The following is a 21651-nucleotide window of genomic DNA, read 5'->3' on the forward strand; positions in this document are numbered from 1 at the left end:
GCAGGTGGCATGGTGGTTAAAGGCACTGGTCTCCTACATAGCCAACTGTGCTTCAAGTCCCAGGACCAGAGACTCGAAACTCAGACCAGGCACACGTGTGTATGTGTGCCTGTTCCAAATCCCAGGAGGAGAATGGAGGATAAGGGAATATGACATGGCCATCCCCCTGGGGGGTGATTTCTCACTTTGCTTCCTCATTGTCTCTCTCTGTCTCTCTGATGAATACACACACCCTATGGCAAAAACTTTTTTAAAAAGAGGAAGGAAATGAACCTGAAACAAAAGGGAAAAAGGAAAAGCAAAACCAAACTGAAGTGAAGTATTACAAAGGCAATTCAACGGAACAAATATGAATACTATGCCATAGCACACTACAGACTTCTGTTTAGAGTCCTAAATCTGGCAGCTTAAAACTCAGGCTGGGAATGTGCGTGTGTGCCCAGAAACACAAGAGGAGAATGAAGCAGAAGGGACTGTGGTATGGCTGTTCTCCCTGGGGGGGTGATGTCCCACTTTCTGTCTCTGTCTCTCTATGCTTCTCCAGTAGTCACACACACCCTATAGCAAAAATCTCTCTTTAAAAAAATTTTCTATCCAGGACCAGCAGTTAGCATAATGGCTATGTCACTGGACTCCCACATAGTTGACCGTGGTTCGAGTCCCGGACCTGGTAGCTTAAACTCATGCCGGGCATGTGGCCATGTGTGCCCAAGATCCCAAGAAGAGAATGGAGGAAAAGGGATTGTGGCATGGCCATGCCCCCTGGGGGGTGATTTCTCGCTTTCTGTCTCTCTGCCTGTCTTTGTCTGTCTGGCGAGCGCACGCACCCTATAGCAAAAACCTCTCCAAAAAAAGAAAAAATAAATTTCTATCCATTACTCAAGATTTAATGCAGATACTACCTTTTGCATGAAACCTTTTGTGGTTAAGTGTAACTTGTGGTCTTTTCTTCCTTAGAACTGTAATACTCACTTTTGCTTACATTGCACTGTATTATAGCTGTTTGCATACATCGATTTTTTTTAAGATTTAATTTTATTTATTATTATTATTTTTAAATTTGCTATAGGACACATGCACTCACCAGAGAGAGACAGAGAGACAGAGGCAGAGAGATTAAAGTGAGAAACCCATCTGCCAGTTCTGGGACTTGAACTGCGGTTAGCCATGTGGGAGTCTAGTGACCCAACCACCATGCCACCTGCTGGCCCCTACATATGTGTTATAGCTCCCCGATTTCTTTAGGGCTTCCTAAATGCCAACTTTATGGCTTATACTTTTTTATACCCTGCACTGCATCTATAGGTAGTAGGTAATCAATAAATATCTGCTGAATAAATGAGTAACTGGCCAGTAAAGAGCCAGCAAGTTACAGTGATTATAAAATAGCAGTACACTTAGGGTGCATCTTAAAGACAGTAAGTTCTACAACTTGCTAAAAATGAAGCAATTTAATAGAAAGTGCCTAAATAAGACTGTTTTCAAGTAAACTTGTAAAAAAGCTATTAATACATTCTGTTGGATAGTCGGGAAAGTTATGGCACATTTATGTGTAAAAAGGAAAAATAGGTAACGACTTTCTCAACAACGTAATCATTTAATTCAGAACTACAAGAAAAGACCACACTTTACCAAACTTTATGAAACTAAATCCTGTATTATATGAGAACTTTCATGGTACTGCATCATTCACCTTCTTCATGTTCCCTCCAAGAGCAGGATAAGGAGGTTTGTTGACATGGCTCCAGTTGACTGGCACCCGAATCATTTCATAGAGTTGAAAGATCACTAAAGCATCTGCAAGGTCACTAAAACAGGAAAGAAAAGCAAATGAGAAAGTAAACACTGGTACTACTAAATCATATTAAGTACATTGGAGATGGATTATTGTCTTTAAAAAATATGCTAGGGATATTTAATGCTTAAAGAATGTTTAAAGGACCTATCATTTTGACCCAGAACTTCCAAATTAATAATCTCTCCAATATTTTTCAGAAATGTTTACAAAGATCCATGTATAAGGCCATTTATTCAAGGCCACAGTATTTATAATTTCCAAAACAACTTAAATGCCTGGCAATAAAGGACTATAGAGTAAATTATCCAGATATACCATGAAGTCCTGGGCCTTCATTAGATAGAGTAAGATATGTCTGTATGTATTGTGATAAAAAACAAAAAGCTTTATAAGACATGAAGTTTTCAAAAGCAAGTGACAGAACACTTCATTCAGTTTGATCTCATTTATTAAAAAAAATGAAGTCAATGCATTTATATACCTATATATACTAAGAACTGTTAATAGTGATTATCTTTGGACTAGGAAAAGGAAGTCTGGGGGCCAGCAGGTGGTGGTGTGGTTAAAGGCGCTGGATTCCCACATGGCCAACCATGGTTCAAGTCCTGCACTGGTGGCTTGCTCTCTCTCTGGTCACATAAATAACAATAATAATAATAATAACAACAAATGGAATTAAGTAAATAAATCTTTTTAAAAAAAGAAAGAAAAAGGAAGTCTGAGAACAATAAGGGGAGAATTTTATTTTATTCTTTTCTATATACTTACATATTTCCTGGAACTTGTTCAGTGAGAATGAGCTCATGTATTACTTATGTATTATGATTTTTTTAATTAAAAAAAATTATAGGAAAACCACAATAGCTACTCAGTAGGCAGTTGTTCGTGTTCAGTAATGAAGGCTAGGAGGAAAGAATTTATAAGCAAGTAGGAGTTACGGAAGTAAGAGTAATATGGTACCACTTTGGATTCAGAAAAAATACTTTGTCCTGAGAAGCTTTAAGTATGTCTGTAGAGTCGGTTCAGTTCTTAATGCTAAGAACATTAAGCAATAGCAACTGATTTTTTAAATTGCTACTTGTGTGCTGAATTATGTGACTTTTTTCCTCCAACAGCTTACCTTCTGAGTTGTGTTTTGCTAAGATTCACATTAAAGTCACTCTACATTCACTGAATAATTAACATGGCAATGAACAGGGCCATCCCCTGTGCTGAGTGATAGAGGGAGAAACTCTAATATAAAGGTAAAGATCTGACTAGGTTCTCTGTAAGCACATGAAACATCTTGTATTAAAAAATCATAAAAGTAGGGAGGGACAGCAGTTAGCGTAATGGCTATGTCGCTGGACTCCCATGTAGCTGACCGTGGCTCGAGTCCTGGAACTGGTGGCTTAAAACTCACGCTGGGCACGTGTATGTGCATGCCCAAGATCCTAAGAAGAGACTGGAGGAGAAGGGATTGCAGCATGGCCATCCCCTGGCGGGGTGATTTCTCACTTTCTAGATCTCTGTCTGTCTCTGTCTTTCTGGCAAGTGCACGTGCCCTATAGCAAAAACCTCTCAAAAAAAAAAGAAAGAAAAAGAAAGAAAGAAAGAAACAAACAAACAAACATACATGCTGGACTCCTGTGTCTGCCTGCCCAAAATACCTGATGGGAGAGTGGACTGTGGCGTGGCCATCCCATCTTGGGGGGTGGGGGGGATTCTTACTTTCTCTGGTGAGTGCATGCCTTATAGAAATGCTTTAAAAAAAGAAAGAAAGAAATATATTCAAAAAATATAGAATTTTGAGTATGTTTTTAAAAGTTTTTACTATAGGGCACATCTGCTCACCAGAAAGAAAAACAGAGGAAAAATGAGAAATGAGAAATCATCCCCCTCGGGGTGGCGGGCCATGCCACAATTGCCTCTCCTCCTCTCTCCTCTAGGGATCCTGGGCATATAAGCACACACACTGGCATGATTTTCAAGCCGCTGGGTCCAGGACTCAAACTAGGCAGGTAGCAAAAGGTTTTGGCAAAAGTAAATGAAAAATATGAATTATAATGAAAAATAATGATATAATAAGAACAATGTACCAAATATTATTTTTATAATGTATTAAAGGTAAAATAACATTATTTTCATGACTAGTAACTATGAAAGAGTATAATTATCTTCACTGAATAATTTATATCATCAAAATGTGTAACTATTATCATGTTCTTACCTTTTTAAACAATATTTATTTTTTATTTTTTTGGAGAGGTTTTGGCTATAAGGCGCATGCGCTCGCCAGACAGAGAGAGAGAGACAGAGAGACAGAAAGGGAGAAATCACCCCCCGGGGGGATGGCCATGCCGCAATCCCTTCTCCTCCATTCTCCTCTCGGGATCTTGGGCACGCATGCACACGCGCCCGGAGTGAGTTTTTTAAACCACCGGGTCTGGGACGCGAACCGCAGTTGACTACATGGGAGTCCAGCGACATAGTCATTATGCTAACTGCTGGTCCCAAACAATATTTTTATTTTAAAATCCATTATATTGGGCTATGCCAGTGACGTGGTTAATTGTCTGGATCTCACAGCTGACAGAGTCCCAGACATGGCAGCTTGAAAAATATGCCAGGTGTATGTGCACATGGGCCCCAAGTCCCAAAAGCAGAAATGGAGAAGAGACTGTCGCATGACTGTTCCCCATGGATAATTTCTCATTCCCCTTCTCTCTCTCTCTCTCTCTCTCTCTGGTAAACATAAACATAAAAAAAAAAAAAAAAAAAAAAAAAAAAAAAAAACTCTTGTGGGAGCCAGCAGGTGGCATGCTGCTTAAGGGCGTTGGACTCCCACATAACCAACCACAGTTCAAGTCCTGGACCTGCTTTCTCCTTTTCTCTCTCTCTTACTCTGTCCCTCTCTGGTGAAATTAAAATAAATAAGTTAAAAAAAAAAAAACCCTTGTATTTCCAATTCCCAGTATTCAGAAACTCTAAATTTTGACTTAAATTCTTATGACTTGAGAAACTGTTCTCAGGTAGACTTACCTACAATTTGAAACTTGAAAAGCTGGTCCCTGATAGTAAAGTTGAAACACAATAAAATACTTACCTGTACAAATGATTAATATATGGGTTGACCCCCAAGGAATTCATCCAGTTCCGGAATGTCCTCTCTTCCTTGCTCTCTCCTAGAGTAGACACAAGTTTATACTGATGATTTCAGACAAAAGGAATCAAGAACTATTTTTTAAAGTCATTCCGGCAGATATAAACTGGCCATACATACTTTGCCATGGTTCTTGGGTTCTTTACTACCAATTTCTTTAGAGGAACAAAACTCTTACTGTCCAAGTCCCTTTTCCCTGCTGTCTAGAAAGCCTCCACTTGCTCTAAATCTCTCCATCTATCAATAAATTTCTTTATTTGATGTGTAAACTAGTATTGGGTCATAGGTTTCTCTGTCCAGGAGTGTATCTGGTGAACTTACACAGTCTGTAGTAATGATCTTTCAGTGGTCGGGGTAATATTAGCACGTAAATAGAAAAGCTCTACCTTTCTCAGTACACTGCTTCTAAATTTGTACAGATTATGGTTTTATACAAAAAAGTTTCTTGGCACACAAACCTATACTTTAAACCAAACAATAAAGCAGATAATGGACTACAAGGAATATATAAACAGGCAACGAGGAGGTATCTCATTTAGGCTTCCTGGGTTCTTTTGGATCGCCACTGTTGAAAATACATACTAACACAAACCTCACACAGGGGGCTTTTTCATTGCAGTAAATTCCGAGACGTCAGGCATCACCCTGAGGAGGTAACACTGGCAGGAAACGCTCACATCTAACCTGTGAGAACTCTCCCTCCCTGGGCATTCTCTCCCAGCAGTGCTTCCACTGCCTGGCAGGAAACTATGGGCAATGGTGTATCACGAAGGGGACAGGGCAATGGGACTTCCCAGCCGCATCTGCCTTCTGGTCATCTCCCGGTTATAGTCATAAGGACGAACTGCAACATCAGTGTTTGTTCTTCACCGAAGTTAGGGACAAAGGAATGATCTGGCCGACATCCTATCACTAGACTCCCAGAAAAATGAAACAGTGCACTACCTATCTCTTACAAGCCATAAGCAAGTTGAATTCACTCTCTAGAGTTCAGCCCATCTGAGACGCTCAGAACAATGTCTAAGCTTCAAGGGCCCATTCTCACAGAGCCACCTCTGCTGTCGCCTTCAGACTACGTGCCTCAGGTAGCAGGAGTCTGCAAAGCCAGATTAAGAACCCTCACCTGGGGGACCAGCAGTGAGCGTAATGGCTATGTCACTGGACCCCCATGTAGCTGACCGTGGTTCGAGTCCTGGACCCGGTGGCTTAAACACACGCCGGGCGCGTGTGTGTGCGTGCCCAAGATCCCGAGAGGAGAATGGAGGAGAAGGGACTGCAGTGTGGCCATCCCCCCGGGGCGTGGTTTCTCACATTCTGTCTCTCTCTGTCTTTCTGGTGAGCACACATGCCCTATGGCAAAAACCTCTCAAAAAAAAAAATCAATAAAATAAAAAAAAGGAACCCTCACCTGGGAAAATCTAAAGGACTGTTAGTCATGCCAACTATTCAGGAAATAAACTGCCTACTGTGTTTTCTAGTGGTTTTCAATCTGGGCTTTCTCAGAATATGTTTAATTCTGCTTCTTTAAATTATATAGCCATATAACTTATTGCTAAAATTTTCTCTCTGTTCTACATAAAAGGTAACAGATCAGTCCGTTGGACCTGCCACAACCATTTTATAATATACCTTGGACACAAGCGTCTCTCTAAATAAAGAACCAAGATAAACTAAATATTCCAAAAGTCCATGCCTACCTTGTTTGTAAGAGTTATTAAACAGATGTAAATTAAATCTCGGAGTTGTCCCCAAGGTGACATATGGCTTGGACTTATTTTTCGATTGTTTCTTGATTACTATCTGTTATAATGCTGGGTATATAACTGTTTCCTAGTAATTAGTTTTTACATTAGTTCCAGCTAGGAGAATCCAAATTATGCCCAAAATGATGAAGAGTAACAATGTCACCTGGTTTAATTTCTAATAAAATATCCAAATTCTAAATATCCCAATGCTGCGGAACCTAATGCGATAGCAGATAATATTTTAAAAGACAGTAAACTTCATTTTGATTGAGTTCTGAAACTATTATTAACTTCATAAGTTCATATTTCTTCCTGTTGTTCTTAACTAATTATATAATTATCATTGTAATTTTTGAGACCTAGACAGTAAAATAGGTTTTATAAGTGAGTATTTATTTAAAACCATTTCAAGTTGTCTTGGAAACTGTCTCAAAGCTAGAAGCAGTATGCATTTGTCCAAGAGCCATGGCAAAGTATTACAAAAACATATGTATTCCAGACTGGAGTTCCAGATTATTTCATTATAAAATAATCTTAGAAATGAAATCTTATTTGCTGGTCCATAAGATAGAACTATAAGCCATCCCTTTCATTTGCACAGTCAAACTGACATCTGCAACTGATGAAACTTTCAATGAAAATAATAAATATATTAACAGGAGGCTACTAAGAGGAAAGAGAAGGAGCTCACACGTGTGATACTCAATGCATGTGATTTGTGGGAGCTTCCTCCTGCCCTGGCCCTTAATAAGCACATACTGCATGCTAAACTCTCTCATTCATGATCACATTTAACTTGCTCAGTAATTCCTCAAAGTATTATTAGTCCTGTTGTATATATGAAAATACCAAGGCTCATAGCAGTCACTCAGATACTAAACGGTGGAACAATGATTTGAACGCAGTCTGTCTAGTTCCACGGTCTGGGTACTTTCGTTTTAAAACCACAAATGAATTCTGCTATGGTTTCTCTGTATGTAGCCCATATATGTGGTTTAATTTGATATGGAAGTTTGATATTTAATGGGACTTTTAGTTTTCTTTAATTCCCTAGAGATAAAATTCTCTGCCAGTGAGGACATAACTAACATATGAATTTGATAAGATCAAGCTTCAAAGTTCATAAAGATCTATTAAAAAAAAAACAAATTTATAGCAGAAAATATTCCAATGACAGCAAAAGTCAAATACATTTTGGGCAGATATATCAGGACATACATATGTTCTAAATAAAGATGATTGATAAATATTTCCCACGGTATCTTCTTAACAGAGTAAATACTAATGGAAACATTTAGCAATCCTGTTCACACTGAAAAATTCCAAAAGCATGCTGAACACTAGCAAAAGAATTCAAACGTGACAAATAGAGCGAGCAAGTTGGGAAAGAGATCTAGCAAGAACTCAGTGACTATAAAAAGCAAATCATTTTTAATATGCCACTCTAAACAATGCCTTCTACTTTAAGACAGAGGGATTTTGAAATCTTCCAGACTGATAAAAACTTAGCAGTCTTCCTTTTCACTTAATTTTTTTTTAAGTCCTAATCTCTCACCCTAAATTTCTCTTTGTTGTAAAATCTAGATTTTTGTCTGTTTTCCCTCTCAGTTACATATGTACATAGAGAATAGTATGTGTTTTATTTTACTGGTCCCTTAGGAACAGTGGACTGAATTAATCAGATTCCTCAAAGAATATACTTGTTGAAACCTAACACCCATTTCATTAATCACAAAACTGTAATCGTGAAGTGACAAGGACACTGGAACTCTGTGGCAGTCAAAGAGAAAAAGATCCTGAAATGAATTGCTCATGATGTCTGGCCGGGGAAGGAGAGAGTGAGGGTGGGTTATACAAGAGAATGAACATGGCATCATCAAATTCTCTACCAAAAATACTCGGAGACATCCTTCTCTAAATCAGGGCAGCTAGGAAGAAAATCTTGGTATTGGTATTTCCCCTTCCTCTGATACCTGGCATCAGTCCTGCCACTGTTTTACTTTTTTCAGTTCTGATATTAGCATTGTTATTGGTGTACGTGTGGGTAACGGTGTGAGAAAGAGAGAAGACAGAAAGGCAGGCTGGGAAACAGATAAGGAGAAAGGACTCGATACTGAGAATAGTTTTGTCATTCTGATGACTCATGCATTGTAAGCTTCAATGGCGTTCAGCAAACGTAACATACCTACATAATACAAAATCATCTATATTACAGACCTAAAGGAATCCTTCCAAAGATTACTTGCGATAAACCTTAAGTTTTATAACAGGAGAGGCTTTACATCAAATCATAAAGTCCAATTGTCAAAACTGATTTCTAAAGTATTTACAGTGGCACTATCCCACTGTTATAGAAGGCAAATGAGGCTGAGAGTTTATATAATCAAAACTGCCTTCTGCTATTCTAATTAAACTTCCTTTGTGTTTCTTGTAGTCATTCATTATATAGGCATATTAAGACAGAAATAGCACAGCAGGAACAATGCAAAAATTAAATATCAACCCAGATAGAAAGAATAACTGGCAATAATAAAAAGAACATTCATAATGAATAAATTTATAGAGTATAGAAAAGTACTAAATACAGTACCTACATTAGGAGGGGTCAAATCTGCATTTCATGAAGCAAAACAGGAAAGTATTATATATTATGAGACAGATAACGATAGACCACACATGACACAAGTAATGAATATTGTAATTTTTCTTATGATTACTAAAAACATTAAAAAGACAACAATCATGGAGTCAAGCGGTAGCTTTCAAAGAAGAAAAAAACTACGAATCATTACTTTATCCAGTAGATAATTCGTTGTCCATCTTGATGGTAGAAGTTATGTGATCGTTTATGAGACTATTTTAAACATATGCAAGTTTTCGCTAAACACTTAGGGTGAAATGACAGATCAGTAAGATTTACCACAGCATTCTCTTTTAGCCAAGCCAGCAAGCACTTTTTGTCATTTGAACTCGTTAATGGATGCACATGCCCACACACACTAAACTGCATCTCCCAGCACAACCTTCCACCTTTGATAATGAAGTAGGACAATACCACAAATAGACAATACAGTGGGTCTGTGAAAGGCAGAAAGAACATTACCTTCCAGTAAGTTCATATCGATGTCATTATTATCAGGCTTGTGTAGGCACGGGTATGTGTTAAACAGATTAGCTACGAAAGCTAAATTAAGCTTAGGGTTGCCTGAGACCACATCCGCCGGAGTGACAAACTGCCTGCAGCCCAGCTTCTCTGCTTCTTGAAGCATGAATCCAGCACGCTTCAGGTCATTTTTCTCCTAAACAATCAAGTAAAATGAAAATGGTCAAGAGTAAACTTTTGATTCACACGATTTTTTTAAACTGGTATAGATATTTCTAAATAATTACATTCCTGGGGACCAGCAGTTAGCGTAATGGCTATGTTGCTGGACTCCCATGTAATCAACCACGGTTCGAGTCCCAGACCCGGTGGCTTAAACTCACGCCGGGTGCGTGTGTGTGCGTGTCCAAGATCCCAAGAGGAGAATGGAGGAGAAGGGATTGTGGCGTGGCCATCCCCTCTGGGGGTGATTTCTCGCTTTCTATCTCTCTCTCTCTGTCTTTCTGGCGAGCGCACGTGCCCAATAAGAAAAAAAACTCCCCCAAAAATAAATAAAAGTAATTATGTTCCTGGAACTATACCACGCAATATCTCAAAATACAACCTGAATGTAGGAATTCCACAGCAACTTGATCATTTGTTTTAAATCAAAAAGAATAAGTCTCTGAATTTTTTTGCTTAGATCACTGAGTCATATTTTACCCTTCCTGCTAAAATACGCAACAAAACTCAATTTTTTAAAAAAGACTTTTGCCATAGGGTGTGTACACTCACTGGAGAGAGACAGGGAGAGATAGAAAGCGAGAAATCACCCCCAGAGGGGATGGCCACGCCACAATCCCTTCTCCTCCATTCTCCTCTCAGGATTTTGGGCACGCATGCACACACCCCAGTGTGTTTTTCAAGCTGCCAGGTCCAGACCTCAATCCATAGCCAGTCAGGTAGGAATCCAATGCCTTAACCACTACGCCACCTGCTGGCCCCAACTCTCAAATATTTTATCAGTAAGCTGGTGGTCAAATTATAGGTAACATGCTCAAGTCACCTGGTAGTGTGCCTTCTAGATAACAGCCTTAGTTGTCTCACCCATCTACACTAAGTGATATTTCTTTTTTTATAAAAGAGGTTTTTGCCATAGGGCACACGCACTTGCCAAAGAAAGAGACAGTGAGAGTGAAAGTGAGAAATCACCTCTCCAGGGAGGATGACCACATCACAATCCCTTCCGCTCCATTCTCCTCCTGGGATCTTGGTCACACGTGCACAAACGCCCAGCATGATTCTCAAGCCACCAAGTCCAGGACTTGAACCACAGTCGGCCATGTGGGAGTCCAGTGACATAACCACCACACCATCTGCTAGCCCCCTGAGTGATATTTCTAAGTAGATTCTTGATGAAAAACAAGTTGAGATACATGTGTTTTTTTGTTTTTGTTTTTATAAAAAGCAAAAATTGGAAGGAACAGTCCTTTTAACAACTGCAAGATCCTGAAAACAAAAAATAAATAACTAAACAAACTAAATACCTACAAACAGGAGAATAAATGAACAGCCTGGCATAGTCACACAATGACATACAATATGGGTGACTTTTAGAGATATAAGCTCAAATTGAAGGACCCCATCACAATCCCTCCCGCTCCATTCTCCTCCTGGGATCTTGGTCACACGTGCACAAACGCCCAGCATGATTCTCAAGCCACCAAGTCCAGGACTTGAACCACAGTCGGCCATGTGGGAGTCCAGTGACATAACCACCACACCATCTGCTAGCCCCCTGAGTGATATTTCTAAGTAGATTCTTGATGAAAAACAAGTTGAGATACATGTGTTTTTTTGTTTTTGTTTTTATAAAAAGCAAAAATTGGAAGGAACAGTCCTTTTAACAACTGCAAGATCCTGAAAACAAAAAATAAATAACTAAACAAACTAAATACCTACAAACAGGAGAATAAATGAACAGCCTGGCATAGTCACACAATGACATACAATATGGGTGACTTTTAGAGATATAAGCTCAAATTGAAGTACTAGAAATGTGAACACAACACTGTAAACTTTACATCAGGTGAAAAAGTAAAATAAGTCCAACCGTGGTGGCACAGGTCACAAGGCACCCCTGCATGATACTGGAGCTACTGGGAGGTCAACTTGAACATGCAGGCACATCCACACCCACCCGTGATCCTGGCTGGCTGGAAGGCTCGGGGGAGAATCATGGTGTGGAAAGGCCCTTTCAAGTATACCTAATCTTTCTCCTCCCTCACGAAAGAAGAAAAGTTTTTAAAAAGTAAAATAAATTTTGTAAAAAATACATTTGCATGGGACCAGCAGTTAGTGTAATGGCTATGTCGTTGGACTCCCAGGTAGTCGACCGTGGCTTGCGTCCCAGACCCAGTGGCTTAAACTCACGCTTGGTGCGTGTGCATGCGTGCCCATGATCCTGAGAGGAGAATGGAGGAGAAGGGATTGTAGCGTGGCCATCCCCCCAGGGGTGTGTGTGTGGGTGATTTCTCGCTCTCTGTCTCCCTGTCTCTCTCTTTCTGGTGAGCACATGCACCCTATAGCAAAAATGTCTCAAAAAAAAAAAAGAAATATATTTACATGAAAGGAAACTATTGTTTAAAAATTAAAGAACAGTAACACAAGATTCAAGATGGTGGTTACGACACTGGGGTGAGCAGAGAAACTGAATAGGAAGAACTGCACAGACAAATATAAGTTAATGTCAAGGTGTTAGTTTTCTTGTAGAATTTAGAGTTCAAGCTTGGGTGGCCAGCAGGTGGTGCGGTGGTTAAGGCGCTGGACTTCTGCATGGCCAACTGCAATTCAAGTCCCGGACCTGGGGGCTTGCTTTCTCATCTCATCTCTTGTTCTCCCCCACAACTTGAAAAACACACCAGACACATATGCACGTATGCCCAAAATTCCAATAGGAGAATGAAGAAGGGACTGCAGCATGAGCATACTCCCTGGGGGGTGCTTTCTCACTTTGTTTCTCTCTCTGTCTCTGGCAAGCACACATGCCCAATAGCAAATCAATCGATCTATCAATAATAATAAAAGAGTTCAGGCTTATTATAATTTCAAGCAAACCACCATGAACAAAAATAGAGAAGCATGTGTGCGTGGATTCATGATGAGAGTTTATCAACACCAATGATATAACCCATCTATCAATAATTCTGTGCACTAGGCTGTAAAAAAGTAAAAATGTAAATCAAATCAAGAAAAGTGATAGATTCAGTGACTTGAACAATAATGAAAAGTTACCAAGATAGACATCGACAAACCAAAATATGCAGACCTTAATTCTAATAAACTATAAAAAGAACAATTTTGAATATTTTGACATTTACAAAACAACTGAAAATATCAATGGGACTAGCTATTTTGATGATATTAAAGATTATTGTTGGGGCCACCATTTGACATGGTGGTTAAGGCACTGGACTCCCACATGGCCAACTGCAGTTTCAGTCCTGGGCCCAGTGGCTTCAAAAATCCCACCAGGCACATGTGCATGTATGCCCAAACTCCAGAGGGGAGACTGGAGGAGAAAGGACTGTGGTATGGCCATCCCACCTGGGGGGTGATTTCTTACTTTCCCTCCGTCTCTTTCTTTCTCACTATCTCTGATGATCAAAATCTTAAAAAAGTTATTCTTAATTTTTTAAGGTATGATAAGGTATGGGGTCACAGTGTGTGGTCACAGGTGACACAGTGGTTAAGATTCTGGGTCCCACATGGCTGACTGCAGATCGAGTCCTAGACCCAACAGCTTGAGAGACATACCAGGTGCATGTGTGCCCAAGAGGAGAAAGGAGAAATGATGGTGGTGTGATCACCCCAGCAATAACTTCTCACTTTCTCTTTATTTCTCTCTCTCTCCAGCAAGCGCACATACCATACAGCGATAAAAAATTAAATTATTTTTAGAAAGGAAAAATAGCTTATCAGTGAAATTATATGATGCCAAGGATATGCTTCAAAGTAATATAAAAGAAGGAAGTGGAATAAATGAAATAACACTGAGCTGACAGAGGTTGAACTTGGGGGATGAGCACATGGTAGTTAAGTATGATACATCAGTTTACTTTTGAATATGTTTAAAATTTTTCATAATTTTTTTAAAGTACCTCACTTTTTGGCTTGAAGTAATTCCTAAACTTCATATAGTTTTGCAATGTTGTTTGAGATATTTCATTATAATATTAATATTAATTAGTAATGACTCAAATTGTCTTTAAAACCAAATATTATGGATACTGCACTTTAAGTATTTAACATTATTTTCATGCAGCCTAGATAGTCTGCCCAGATTTTAATGTTTAGATAGAACCATCTCTGGCAAAAAAAAAAAAAAAGTGCTAAAAGAACGGGCTTCCTAAGAAAATGTTTTAAAAGAGTGGGGGGAAGGGCAGCAAGTGGCGTGGTGGGTAAGGTGCCTCACACTTCCACACAGCCAACCATGGTTTGAGTCCTGGACCAGGTGGCTTGCTTTCTCACTTTCCCTCTCTCTCCCTCTGTTTCCTTCTGGTTAAATTAAAATAAATGAATGAATAAATAAACTTAAATAAATAATTCTTCAAAAAAAATTTAGAAAGGGTCAGGATCTAGGTCCTTCTCTACACCATAAATGTTAAGAACTGCCATCTGGGGCCAGCAGGTGGCATGGTGGTTAAGGATACTAGGCTCCCACCTGGTCAACCATGGTTCAAGTCCCAGACCTGGTGGCTTGCTTTCTCACTTTCCTTCTCTCTCTCACGCCATCCCTCTCTGGTCAAATTGAAACAAAGAGAGAGAGAAAGAGAGAAAGAGAGGGAGAGAGAAAGAAAGAAAGAAAAGAAAAGAAAGGAGGAAAGAGAGGGAGAGAGAGAAAAAAAGAAAAACAGTTAAATAAAATAATTCTTAAAAAAAAAAAAGCAACCATCTTGCATTTTGTGTATTTCTAAATTTAACCTGGCAGAACTGATAATAAATTGTTTAGCAATCTAATAACAGCTCGTTGGGTTCCAGTTGTGTTGTGCCAGAGAAACACAGGACTGATTCCACATATGTTCGGGTCTGAATTCTGTATTTATCTTTCTTTAGTTGTGACAGTCAGATGGCTTAGCATGGATCCTTGCAGCCTAGGGAATGAAAAAAAGTTCTGAAGAACAAAGGGCCAAAATTTAATGAAGGACTGAGGACTCCAACAGGAATGCTTCCTGTGGGGAATTGTGCTCAAAATTAAGCTGTAGTCACTAGTCAAATTCATAGTCAGAAAGCAGAACGGTAGTTTTCAGGGCTTAGGGGAGGAGCCAATAGGCAGTTACTGTTTAATGGGTTCCGAGTTTCACTATGGGAGAGAGAACGTCTAGGGAGGAATGGTGATAACAAGTGCATAATAATGTGAGTTTATTAAATGTACACTAAAAAGGGTAAAAAAACAAATGTTATGTTATGCATATTTTACCATAATATAATTTTTTTAACTCCACTCACATTAAATCCAGAAAGGTCAATAGCTATGGCAGGTCCATCTTCCCCGTTGCCTTTAGGAGCAATCTGATTAAGCAGGTGAAAATAGGCTCTGGAATCCTTCAAAGAAAGATATGAAATAGAGTTTTTTAAATGAATAAAGTCATCATTGAATTTAGGAAAAAAGCACTCAAACCGAGAAGTTTGACCCCCATCTCAAAGAATGTAATACTAACTTAGTAGCTTAAATAATACTGTATTACCTGTAGGTTCCTGAAGGTACCATGCTAGTCACATTTCAGAGCATTTAGCAATCCTCTTTCATATCCAAGAGTTTCTAGCAATGCTTCTCTCCCCTGACAGAATACCCTCTGTCACCTTTTTCATTTTTTTACATCTCCAGGTATCAGCACCAATTAGGATTCAGGTCAAGTCTTATCTCCTTGATGCCATCCCTACTTTCTCTAGAATTAACTAATACTCTTCCTCTACACTGTACAATGCCCTTGCCCATCTCTGTTATAGTAAACTGTGACCATACTATTTAATCATCCAGTGTTATTGTCTCCAAGGATGGCTATCATATGTTATACATATGTAAGTATTTTAGGGCCAGCAGGTGGCGTGGTGGTTAAAGTGCTGGACTCCCACATGGTCAACCACGGTTTGAGTCCTGGACTTGGCAGCTTGCTTTCTCACTTCCCTTCTCTCTTTCTCTGGTCAAATTAAAAAATAATAACAAGTTAATTAATTATTTTTAAAAGAATTTTATATTTAATATAATTATATAAATATATGATACATATGTGATATATATATATATATTCCAATTAAAGGTCAGAGTCTATTTCCCTGCCCCTTTAATTTGAACTGGTCTTAGGGCTCACTTTGACAAATAGCATGCGGTGAAAGTGATGTTCTGGGTTTTGTTTTGGTTTTTAATTATTTGTTTATTTAATTACATTTATTATTATTTTTTTTTTAGTTTGACCAGAGAAAGATAGAGAGAGAGAGGACGGGAAAGCAAGAAACCAAGCCGCCAGGTCCAGGACTCGAACCATAGTCAGTCACTTGGGCAGCAACCTTAACCACCAGGCCACTTGCTGACCCCATGTTCTGGGGTTTTCATACCTAGACCTTTAGAGCTCTAAAGGAATATGCATTAAACCTAGTAATGATTACTCTGGAAAGAAAGAAATTTAGAGAAAAAAAAGTGCCGGAGACCAAGTTTGGCCATGCCCCTCCAGGCGGTGACTGCATGGTGGGTATGGCCAGACTGCAGCTGAGAGTCGTTTCTAGACAGTGAATGTTGGTTTCCTTAACAAGGTTCTTCTGTTAGAGAGCAAAGTGTTCCAGGTTACTTTGGTAACATGTGCTTAACATCCTTAGTATACCTTAATATCCGCTTTGTCTACTGATTTCCTGTGCTTGTATCATTTGCTTTCCTGTCAGATGGTTATTGGCAAAGTCAGGGTAAGAATACTGAATCAGTCAGGCCCACAAGGGCCTCAGTCCAGCCAACAGATGTTAATTATTGGTCCAAATTAATGGACTGACAACCTCTTCATAATTTGGCAGACCTGTGGCATATAAAATGGGAAAGAACACTTTCAGGCATAGTGGTTAGGGGAGCCAGATCTTACTTGGCCAACTGTAGTTCAAATCCTGCCCCAGAGGCTTGGAAAATACACCAGGCAAGATCCAAATGGGATGGAGAAATGGAGGAGAAGAGATCGTGGCATAATTATGTCCCACTACAGGATACTCCTCCCTCCCTACCTCTCCCTCTTTCTCAAGCACATGTGCCCTCTGGCAATAAAAACAATAATGATAATGATGCTTTCATCTACTGATGGTGACGCTCTTTACTCTTACAGCCAGTTGTAGTTCTTATTAAAATCCAATTAATCATTCAGTTTCTTTTACTTATTTTTAAAATATTTTTCTATAGGGTGAGTATGCTCACAGGAGAGAGATGGGTGGGGGTGAGAAAGCAGCCCTTGGGGCGGGGTGGATGCCCATGCCACAATCCTCCCTCTTCCATTCTTCTCTTGGAATACTGGGCATGTATGCACACACACCTAGCGTATTTCTCAAACCACCAGGTCCAGAACTCGAACCATGCAGTCAGCCAAGTGGGATCCAGCTGCCTCAACTACCATGCCATATGCCAGCCCCTCAGTTTTGTTTTGTTTTTAATTTTTTAAGTCTTTTTAAAAATTATTTCATGTCTATTTATTTATTTTAATTTGACCAGAAAGAGACAGAAAAAAAGAGGGAAAGTGAAAAAGCAAGCTGTCAGGTCTAGGACTTGAACCACAGTCAGCCACATGGGAATCCAGCCAACTTGACCACCATACCACTTGCGGGCTCCCTGGGTTTATTTTTTTTTAAAAGATTTTGTGAATTTAAACAGAAAGATCTACTTCAGACAGAAAAATGCAAAATTTTATTTTTAGTGCTAGAATCCTGTGAATTCAATTCAAATGGGAGTTGGAGCCTTATTTCTACATTCCACATCCTTATTTCACAGATTTAGCATTAAAATGTAAACCTTAATGTCCTGGCTGAAGTTGCTGATGGTCCGCCAGCCCGCGTTGGTCAGATGGTAGTTCACCCAGCGCAGCAGCAATTCCTCAGGAGAAAGCCTCATCAGCTCCTCCAGGTCCTCCCCGTCGTTCAGCAGTGCAATCAAAGCTGAGAGGAAAACACCGAAACATAAATTCTTGCCACAGGACGTGCCAAGGAAAGGTAAGAATTTTTGATCATCTTACCTTCGTTTCTAGAAAGCTCAATATCGGCAAAAAGACCAACTTTGATGATCTGCCAGAGAAGTCCCAAGACCAAATGCGGTTTTCCTTCTTTCAGATCCTGCGCACCGATGTTGACCACTGTACAACCGATGGCTGAGGCAGAGTTCAGAGCTAGGTTTAAATTTTCCTGAATTGCCCAAAACAAAATACATGTCAGGAAGTATGTTCTAAATTCTTTTTTTAAAAATAATTCTTTTAGTTTTATTTATTTTAAATTGGCCAGAGAAGGACAGAGAGAGAGAGCAAGAGAGAAAGTGGGAAAACAAGCCGCCAGGTCTGGGACTTGAACCACAGTCAGCCATGTGGGAATCCAGTGCTTTTAACCACCACACCACCTGTTAGGCCTGTATTTTCTAAATTCTTATCTATAAGTTACCTTCACAAAACAAAAAATTGCAGCAATTTTGGATTTTTTTACTACAAAGAATATTTATGCAACTAAAATAACTGCTATTCAAAAAAATTCACATAGTTTTATCTCCTAGATATGTCAATGACTTGCAAATCTCTATCTCCAGCCCACACTTCCTCCAAGCCCTCACCCTAGGCTCTACACATGTAATACACACAGATGTTCTATAGTACCTCAAATACAACATGTTCAAAACTAAGGTAGACTTTCTTGGCATGCCTCCTTGGGCTTCCCATCCTTGTTAAAAGCTCTTGGTTATGTATGTACTGCCATGGTTGATGGTTCCAACCTTCATTCTTGCCTCCTTTCTTTTCATGCCAGACACCTGAGCAGAATCCTTGCTTTCTTGCCTCCCATATCCAGGCACCAATGTCTGCCAATCCCACTTTTTTTTTTTTTTCTTTTTGAGAGGTTTTTGCTATAGGGCGTATGCACTCGCCAGACAGACAGAGAGAGACAGAAAGACAGAAAGCAAGAAATCACCCCCCAGGCGGGATGGCCACGCCGCAATCCCTTCTTCTCATTCTCCCCTCGGGATCTTGAGCATGCACACACAAGTGCTTGGTGTGAGTCTTAAGCCACCAGGTCCGGGACTTGAACCATGGTTGACTACGTGAGAGTCCAGCAACATAGCCATTACACTAACTACTGGTCCCCCAATTCCGCCTTCTGAATACATCTGAAGATTGTGCCTTTCCTTAGTAGTTCCTTAACTTCCTTCCTAATGACTATCCATAGACATACTCTTCTAATTCCTCTTCCTCAATGTTTTGCTCCTAGTGATTTTAGGAAAAGAGAAATCTGATGGTATTGCCCAGCTTTAAATGCATCAAAATTCCTTGTCACTCCCTCTATCTCCTCTCACTGGCTTTCTTTCAGCTACACAGGGCCTCTGAACTTGCTGTTTCCTCTGATGTAACATGCTTTCCTCAAATACCAACGATTGCTTTAAGAATCTGCTCAAATTCACCTAATTGGAGAAACAGACTCTGATCAGCCTATACAAAATAGCAAGTGTCATCAACCCCTACTGACACTTGTTATTCCCTATTTACTTATTACTCTCTGACATACAGTAAGAGGAATCATCAAAAAGTTCACAGATAATTCATATTAGGAAAAAAACTCATGGACTTTGAACATTTTTTGAACTAAAATAAACTCATACTTTGAGAGACTTTTGCTATGGGGTGTGTGTACTCACCAGAGAGACAGAGAGACAGAAAGGTAGAAATCACCCCTGGGGGAATGGTCATGTCATAATCCCTTAGCCACCATTCTCCTCCTGGGATTTTGGGTATGTATGCAAGTGTGCCCAGTGTGAGTTTCAAATACCCAGTGTGAATTTCAAGCCCCAGGTTGGGAGCCAAACTGCACCTGTCCACGTGGGAGCCTAGCACCTTAACCACTATACCACCTGCTGGCCCCTAAATTCATACTTTAATTCCATTTTCCATGAACTTCCTGAAGTTCTCTCATATACTGGGTTGTCAGGAAAGTCATGCTGCGTTTTTGCATAGAAAAACACAGAAAAAATACATCGCGACTTTTCCAACCACTCAATACTTGTTTCTTGTTTTACCTGCCCCATTTAAGCATATAAGACCTTGGGCTTTCTACAGTGCTGAAGTACATGGTATATGCACAATAAATAAATTGAGCAAGGATTCTGCTCAGGTTTCTGGCTTATGAAAGAAGAAAATGAAGGTTGGTACAATCAGCCAAGACTATAAGTAAATAAGAAGTGTTTTTTTGTTTTTGTTTTTAGTTTTTGCTATAGGGTGCATGTGCACACTAGAGAGAGTCAGAGACAGAGAGAGGGAGAGAGAGAGAGGTAAGAAGAGAAATCACCCCCTGGTGGGGGATGGCCATGCACTATCCTTTCTCCTCCACTGTCCTCTCAGGATTTGGGGCATGCACACACATGCACCCAGTGTGATTTTCAAGCCACCAGGGTCTGAGATTAAAACCGCAAAGAGGCCTGTGTGAGAGTCCAGTGCATTAACCTACACACCACCTGCTGGCCCAGGAATCGCCATTTTAACAATCATATGAAAACTAAGGAAGCACAGTGAGAAAATCTAGTTTACTAAGCACACAGCCATATCGATTTATTGAGCAAATAATTATTAATAGATGAATAAGTAAAAGTAAATGAAGGTAGAGGGTGAGAGGAAGAGGAGACTATGAGGAAAGATATTAAGGAGAAAAATAGAGAGGTAAGACATTTGTGGGACAAAGAAATGGATGATTATCTGTTGATGATAATGCGTATAGTATCCCCACTGGACTGGTGTGAAGTGTATTCACGTTGGAAAATTTGCTTTACAAGCTATGTGAAGTATAATGCTTAAATGTATAAAAGAAATTAAAATAAAATACATTAAATTTTTTTAAAAGTGAATGAAGGCATAGAGTAAAAAGAGAGGGTCAACTTAAAATTTTTAGTAGGGCAGTCAAAGACCTTCAGGATTGGGGCAGGCAGGTGATATGGTGGTTAGGGCAGTGAACTCCCATGTGGCTGACTAGTCAAGTCCCAGACTGGCCGGTTTGCTTTCTCATTTTTTTTCCCTCTCTCTATCTGGTCAAATTAAACAAATAATAATAATAAATAATTCTAAAAAACCCCCAAGACCTTCAAGATTTAACTCTGACTTCATCTCTCAACATTTTACATATGTAGTCTGCGCTTCAATCAAGATAGAAGAACACCCCCACCCTGTGAGCAAAAAAAGATAGGTCCTTTTTTCTTGGCGTGTAATGTTCTAATGTACTCATGTCACGTGCTTATTCCTCAAATCAAACACCATCTCTTCTATGAAGATTTCCTAAAATAATATCCCTATAGAAAACTGGTCATCCCAGCAGATGGCATAATGCCTATGTCACTAGACTCCCATACAGTTGACAGTGCGGGCACATATGTGTGTATGCCCAAAATCCCAAGAGGAGAATGGAGGAGAAGGGATTGTGGCATGACCGTCCTCCTCAGGGGGTGAGTTCTTATTTTCTGTCTCTCTGTCTCTCCCTGTCTCTCTAGCGAGCACACACGCCCTATAGCAAAAATCTCTTTAAAAAAAAGAAAAGAAAATTGGTCACTCTTTCTTATATATAATGCCTTTTCAAAGGATGAAAAGAATTATTAATATTTATACATTATATAAATACTACATTT

At 39.6% G+C, this 21651-nt stretch overlaps 1 protein-coding gene across 3 annotated transcripts in view; it reads right to left on the minus strand.

Annotated features, from left to right (window-relative positions):
* Positions 1-21651, minus strand: part of PLS1 (plastin 1) — a 111300-nt gene that overhangs the window by 12711 nt on the left and 76938 nt on the right. For all 3 annotated transcript variants that reach the window (XM_006162301.3, XM_014593191.2, XM_027765876.1), the window contains exons 7-12: positions 18026-18191; positions 17806-17948; positions 15276-15371; positions 9789-9984; positions 4884-4962; positions 1694-1808 (exon numbers count right to left, since the gene is read on the minus strand). In XM_006162301.3, the coding sequence (XP_006162363.1) occupies positions 1694-1808; positions 4884-4962; positions 9789-9984; positions 15276-15371; positions 17806-17948; positions 18026-18191 (795 nt within the window). The remainder of the gene's footprint in view (positions 1-1693; positions 1809-4883; positions 4963-9788; positions 9985-15275; positions 15372-17805; positions 17949-18025; positions 18192-21651) is intronic.

The sequence above is a fragment of the Tupaia chinensis genome, unplaced genomic scaffold (assembly GCF_000334495.1).
Source record: "Tupaia chinensis unplaced genomic scaffold, TupChi_1.0 Scaffold139833_1, whole genome shotgun sequence".
In the NCBI taxonomy this organism is placed as follows: domain Eukaryota; kingdom Metazoa; phylum Chordata; class Mammalia; order Scandentia; family Tupaiidae; genus Tupaia; species Tupaia belangeri.